The sequence below is a fragment of the Ctenocephalides felis genome, unplaced genomic scaffold, assembly GCF_003426905.1.
Source record: "Ctenocephalides felis isolate EL2017-DRISC unplaced genomic scaffold, ASM342690v1 CF-g0.4_SCAFFOLD_03571, whole genome shotgun sequence".
NCBI classification, from domain to species: Eukaryota; Metazoa; Arthropoda; class Insecta; order Siphonaptera; family Pulicidae; genus Ctenocephalides; species Ctenocephalides felis.
Genome location: NW_020539725.1, coordinates 67,825,127 through 67,831,896, shown reverse-complemented (window position 1 = coordinate 67,831,896; position 6,770 = coordinate 67,825,127). Strand labels below are relative to the sequence as shown.

The 6,770-nt window shown below is 29.1% G+C and overlaps 1 protein-coding gene across 1 annotated transcript; it reads left to right on the top strand.

Moving 5' to 3' along the window:
* On the top strand, positions 1 to 5,421 carry LOC113386596. Its single transcript, XM_026624367.1, has 4 exons — positions 1 to 64; positions 555 to 596; positions 2,669 to 3,076; positions 5,275 to 5,421. The coding sequence occupies exons 1-4, from the start codon at positions 1 to 3 to the stop codon at positions 5,361 to 5,363; spliced, it is 603 nt and encodes a 200-aa protein (XP_026480152.1). The 3' UTR covers positions 5,364 to 5,421.
* Positions 5,422 to 6,770: the final 1,349 nt, after the last annotated feature.

Genomic DNA, 6,770 nt, shown 5'->3' with positions numbered 1-6,770 from the left:
ATGTATACATTTCTGATTTGTTTTCTGTCTTTTGTGATATTTAGTTCCTGTGGTAGAAATGAAGGTAAGAATTTATACTTATTCAAAATTTGTACTTTTAATTTATGTATAAAATAGAATCCAAGTTTATTTCATTCTGATCTAAATACAGGATATTTGTATCGAATCTTAGAAGCAGTGTAATATAAAATTATTTCAAGACAAAAAAATTAAGTATTAGGCATCAGAAATCAGAAAAAACAAATATTAAATTTCAAAAATATTTTCAGATGGAGTAATAGAAATTATTATTGCTGAAGTGCCCGAAGGATTCAATATAGGTAAATAGTAAAAAAAAGTTAAACTTCTATATTGAATATATTAAGGTATTTTTTTATAAATTTTTGTGATGACTTAAAATGTTCCAAAATAATAGTTTTCTCCAAGAATATATTTTTTGCGCGATTCAAAAGCATTTCGAAAGAATAATCGAGGTCATTAAACATATAATATTAGTACAAGATTTTTTTTTAAATTTTATTTTGTTATTAATTATTATATTTGTTTTATTAAAGGTTCCCTTCTGCAGCAATCGTATCGTCCCCAGAAAAAATCAGGTAATAATATTAATTATAATTTTAGTCTTTAATAAATACGATTATCATTAACAGAATAATTACTCAAATTGGCACAAATAAAAATTTTGCATAAAAAACTAAGTTTATAGATGAAAATTATTTAAATTCATAGTTTCATTTCATAAGTTTATAGTTTCACATTAAAGTATAATAATTATTAGTAATTGTGAATTAATTTTCAATACTCCCTGTATCAAAAATTAATTTTTCAAAAGATTTAAATATAAATAATTTTTAATTTTCTGATAACTGAAAAACAATTTTTTTATGAATTTTGAGATTTTTAAAAAAATTAGACTTTTTTGAAAAATTTAAAATATTTTTTTTATTTTGAAATCTTGAAAATTTTGAATTTGTTTTCAAAGCAATCGCGCTGCGTTGGATGCGTATATATCGCAGTATAACAGATAAACATTGGTACAGAACCCATAGACAAAATTTTTACTTATTGTTAAAATCCCTATAAAATATCTGATGATTTGATGTGCATTTGTCTAATTGTCATTTTTGACCTACAAATGGCATTTTTTTATTTTTTTATTGGATCTCCGAAACTGCTAGACCTGCTCTCTCAAAAATTTCATGAGTTCTTCATTTTGTCAATGCAAATAAAATATTATTTGAGTCATTCAAACCAAACGCTCCGTTCTCTCAAAAACTGAATTACCATTTATTGCACGTTTTAAGCCGTACTTTCGAAAAGGCCGGATCTGCTTTTGCCAAAAACTAATCTGCACGTCTCCTTATCAATAAAAATAGAAAGTATTTTAAATTATTTAAATCGGTTGATCCGTACGCCCAAAATCGTCTACAAAATATTGTATCCGCACATACACACACACATATCAATTTTTTCAAGTATGTCAAAATGTTCGATTTTTTGCGATCAATATATCTTACCCTACGGGGAGTTAAAAAAAATGACCCCATAATTTAATGAAAAGTGTTATGGTTGAACAACCCTTGATAAAAATTGATTGTTTTTCAAGTAAAATTCAAGCTCACACGACAAATACATAGATATTATTAACTTCCCGTAGGGCAAGTTATAGTAATCGCAAAAAAATCGAAAATGAAAATTTTTATATATCTTTACGTTTCAAAGGTTTCTGAACATTTTGGCATACCTTAGAAAAAACGGATATATGTGTGTGTGTGTGTGTGTGTATGTATGTATGTATGTGCGTGTGTGTATGTATGTGCGGATACAAATTTTCGTCGACGATTTCGGGAACACGGATCAACCGATTTGAATAATTCAAAAAACATTCGATTCGTATTGATAAGGAGACGTGCTGATTAGTTTTGGCGAAGGCAGGTCTAGCCGTTCCAAAGATACGGGGCAAAAAGTGCCGAAAACGGTAACTCAGTTTTTAAGAGAACGGAGCATCCGATTTGAATAATTCAAAAAACATTTCACTTGCATTGACAAGATGAAAATCGATAAAATTTTCATGAAGGTAGGTCTAGCGGTTTCGGAGATATGGAGGAAAAAGTAAAAAAATGAGCCATTTGGCGGTCAAAAATGGTCATTAGACATATGCACATCAAATAATCAGATATTTTATAGAGATTTTAACAATAAGTATAAATTTTATTTACATTCCTATGGGTTCAGTACCAATGCTTATTTGTTAGACAGCGACGCAGCGCTTACGCGCTTTGACATTTTATCTCTATGCAATTAAAGCAGCACGATTGCTTTGAAAAAAAGTTCAGAATTTCCAAAATATGTCAAAATAAAGAAAACATTTTTTTCGAAAATTCCTAGTTTGTCAAAAATCTAATTTTTTCGAAGTAAAATTTTTTCAAAAATGTTAATCGTTTTTAAAAAAATAATAATATTTGATACGGAAAGTTCCAGCAATTTGCCGTAAGGCTAGATGCCTTGCGACCCACTAGTTTTCATTCCTCATTTGCCTTAAAACACGATGCCATGCGTCTGTCTAGTTTAAGTAAAATTTAAGCTCATACTACAAATACATAGATATCATATTCATATTTTATCCAACTTAAATACTACGAAAACGTTAATATCAATTCCACCGTAGCTTTTCATAAAGACAACAAATGTCCCGCAATAAACGAAGTGTTCACCGAATGCGGCTTGGAATGTGACCCCAAATGTTACCAAATATTCAACGTCGGCGGCATCCCCAAGTGCGTCCCTGAGACCTGCACCCCCGGATGCATCTGCAGAAGGGGCACCGCCCGACGATCTGATGGAACCTGCGTACCCTACAATGTCTGCCAACATGGGAAACATGAAGACGTTATTCCACATGTGCCGTTTAATAAATTACCGCCTCCTAAATTACGGCCTAGTTATAAACCAGGTGTCCCACATTTGCCGACTGGCGACTTTAATGAAGAAGCATATGCGGGAATTCATAAAGAACCGTATGAGGATGGAGCATATGCAGGAATTCATATAGAACCGAATGAGGATGAACCATCAGGTAAAGAATTCAGATAGATCGATAAAATTTAGGATGAATGTATTGGAAATGATAAAAAAAAACAGAGAGTAACTAGGTATAAGTCTATATGTAGTGCAGAGTTTCAAACATTTTACCAAATAAGTGAGCTGAATAAAAGATTGATTTTATTTAGCACAGAGAATTAGGCCATTTGTGGGCTATTGTATTAACTAGGGTTTGTCGGTTTCCAAAAACCGGTTGTGAAAGCCGGTTTTAAAAGCCGGTTTTGAAAGCCTGGCAAAAATTATGGAATTCGAAATCCGGTTTTATAGTGAAAAAAGTCGGTTTTCACCGTATAAATGGAAAATGAAAAATTAAAAAGATAGATCAAATCGTTTTGATTCTCGAAATGATATTGGTTCAATAGCATTTGATATCTTATCAGTCTACAATGGTTTCCAGAAAGGTTTGGCATATATTAATTTAGATTTTTATACCAGTTTATATATTAATTTTATTCAGTGTGACTTCTTGAAGAAGTAATTTCCTTTACTCAAACTTAAAAAAAGAGTTTTAAACCCTAGAAACGACAAATTAAAAAACAATAAACTTGGAATTATTATATCAGGCTTTAAAAACAATTAAGCATAATTTGGTCGCAAGTATGAGAGTATTTTCTATTTCAGGAAATTTTGTGAGTAATCAAAGGACATGTCTAAGTAGAAATTCGATAGATGTTCTCAGTTTTTGAAATCATATTTAATCAAACAAAAAAACAATTAGAATGTTTAAAATTATTTAATTAAAATTGCTCGGAACAGACAATACCCGAGTTTAGCTTAATTGTTTTTAAAACTGAAATTAATATTAACAAGTATGTATCAACATGTATCTAATATTTTTTCAATTTATTAATTTTACAGATTTTTTTTTATTTAAAAATGTATTATTTTTATTTATTCTAAAACTTTCTTTTCACTATCATGAAAATATTGTCATTCTTATATGTGAAAATGATGCATGAATAACGAACAATTATTTTCAAAGTTATTTAATCAAGATAAACTATTATTTTTTAGTTCTACTAATTAAAATTAAAATAATTTTGTTTACTATCCATAAAATTAAACAATAAATTAATTCAGTCAAATACTGCTCTAAATTACACTAAAATTGCGGATAAATTACAGAATATTCGAGCAAAAACTTATTTCCTATATAAAATTCGAAAACCGGTTAAAACCGGTTTTCTGAAATGTCGGTTTTTGTATAAACCCTAGAATTAATCAACTTTCTTGAAAATTTAAAAGCCGTTCCATGCATCTCGATGAGAAGTATCGTTTATCATGTTAGCGCAATGATCGGCCAAGCAGTTTCTTTGTAAATTGCAACAAAGTGATTTTTTTTTGTCCACGTTTTAGACCGCGATTCTGAATCGATTTTTAAAATTCTACAACCGTTCGAAAAATTTTGGTTGGGAATCGATTTGATTAGTTTTTGGTAAAGATTCGCTGGCATAATTTCTTTTAATTAACTGTTGAAAAAAAAAAATTCAACGATTTTCATGATTTTTTTTAGGGTGGTTATAGTAATGGGCCGAAAATCGAAAATGAAAATTTTTGCATTTATTGAAGTTTTGAAGGTTTCTGAACGTTTTGGCGTACCTCAGGAAAAATGAATGTATGTGTGTATGTATGAATGTGTGTGTAGGTGTTTTGTAGTACGCATTTTTTTGTCCACGTTTTCGTTCGCACGGATCAACCGATTTGAATTATTCAAAAAACATTCGATTTCTATTGATAGGGAGATGTGCTGATTAGTTTTTGGCAAAGGCAGGTCCAGCCATTTCGAAGATACAAAGCTAAACGAACAAAAATTTGCAATTTTTGATAGAACTAAGTGTCCGAATTGAAAAATTCAAAAAAATTTCTGCTTGTTTTGACAACATAATTGGTTTCAAAAAAAAAATGTTTCAATTTTTTTTTTGAATTTTTTTTTTGTGTATCGATAATATTTCAAATTTTAATTTCAGTTCTGGCTAAAGTTCTAAAGCTTACTTACATACTTGAAATAAATAACTCTAACTTTAATTAAGTTTATATAATTCTTATAAATAAATGTTAGACAAATGTAACATTCTTATAATAATTTATTAGAAATCATTGAATATTGCCTTAAGACACGATGCTATACACCACTTGTTATTTATTAATAATGAGAACATCTTTTTCTTGAAGGTGCACAATTGTCACCAAAGGTTTTTACGGTGGCAGATTTTCCAGATTATTACAAAGATAAATTCTTGGAGTATATGAGTAGACAATGAATTATACGACTTCGAAATTATGCGACCATTATATGGATACATGGATACTATGAGAACAACTAAGGCAACTTCAGTAAATTAATTTTTTGCTGAAAAATACAGTTTTATGAATTATTCCTAAATATATAATGAATTAAAAAAAACAAATTTGTAATCTGCAATAGAATCTTATACTGTAAATTTGTAATGTGAATATATGTTATTGCATTTGAAAATGTGTTTGAATTAGTTTTGATATACCTTGCTAATTATTTCAGGTAACAAGATTATTTTAGGTAAGTAATAGCTAAAATTAACATTTTTGCAAATGTTGACGTTTCAAAGGTTTCCGAACATTATTAGACAAAATCATCAGATTTTTTAGGGATTTTTGGACTCATCATCCCCCTTTTGGTAATCGTCGTAATATAAAGAAATCAGAATTATCCCCCCCATCACCCACGAAACATCACGTGTATTTTTCATTACGTGAAATTTTCCGATCGATTTTTTCCAAGTTACGAAAAAAACGCAACATTTTTGTTTTTTTTTTTGAAAATTTAAATAAAAAAAGAGTGCGCGTAAGGTTCACACGCGATTGAAGTAAAACTTATTTGCTACTGCACAAGATGGCATTTAAGTAAAAATAAATACATTAACAATTTTGAATAATGTTCATTAGTAATATGATGGTAACAGTCGCGATGCACACATTTATTAGTGTCGACCATTATATGCATTTATATAATAATAAATTATAAATTATATATTTATATTAGCATTATAAATATGTATGATATTTAAAAACAATAATGTAATTAAAGTCGTACTTCAAATATGACATGATCGGTTTGTCAATGTAATTAGCATTTAGAAATGAACCTTCATTAGAGAAATGACGTATTTGCTGATTAATAAATTCTATAATATTCGTTCACAAATTGGATTATGTTAAACAACGCCTAAACAAATATTGTTTTTGCAACTTCACTCATTATGTAATAATTGTGTTTGAAGAACTTCATGTAATTAAAATTAACATACATTCATTGACTGATGGTATTTTTTTACTTTTTCGCTGGCGATAATCTCATTCTTTGAACAGCTGTAATATCTGTGTTGCCTAAAAGAAATAATTTCTAATCAATAAACTTACGTTTAGTACACGGCACAAATGTTTAATTTTTTTTATTATTTTCAAGGAACAAGGTAAAATATTCTTCTGATTCAGGCATTCTACATTGAATCAAGATTTGTACTACGATGTACTTTAAAATATTTATTTATCTATACCGATTTCTTTGTTGATATCGGTACGCATACAACGTTGATGCCGGTACGCATACAACGACAGATCTATATTCACATACACAACGACTAATCACAATCGACCCGTATAGAAATGATATATTCGAGAGCGAATGACGA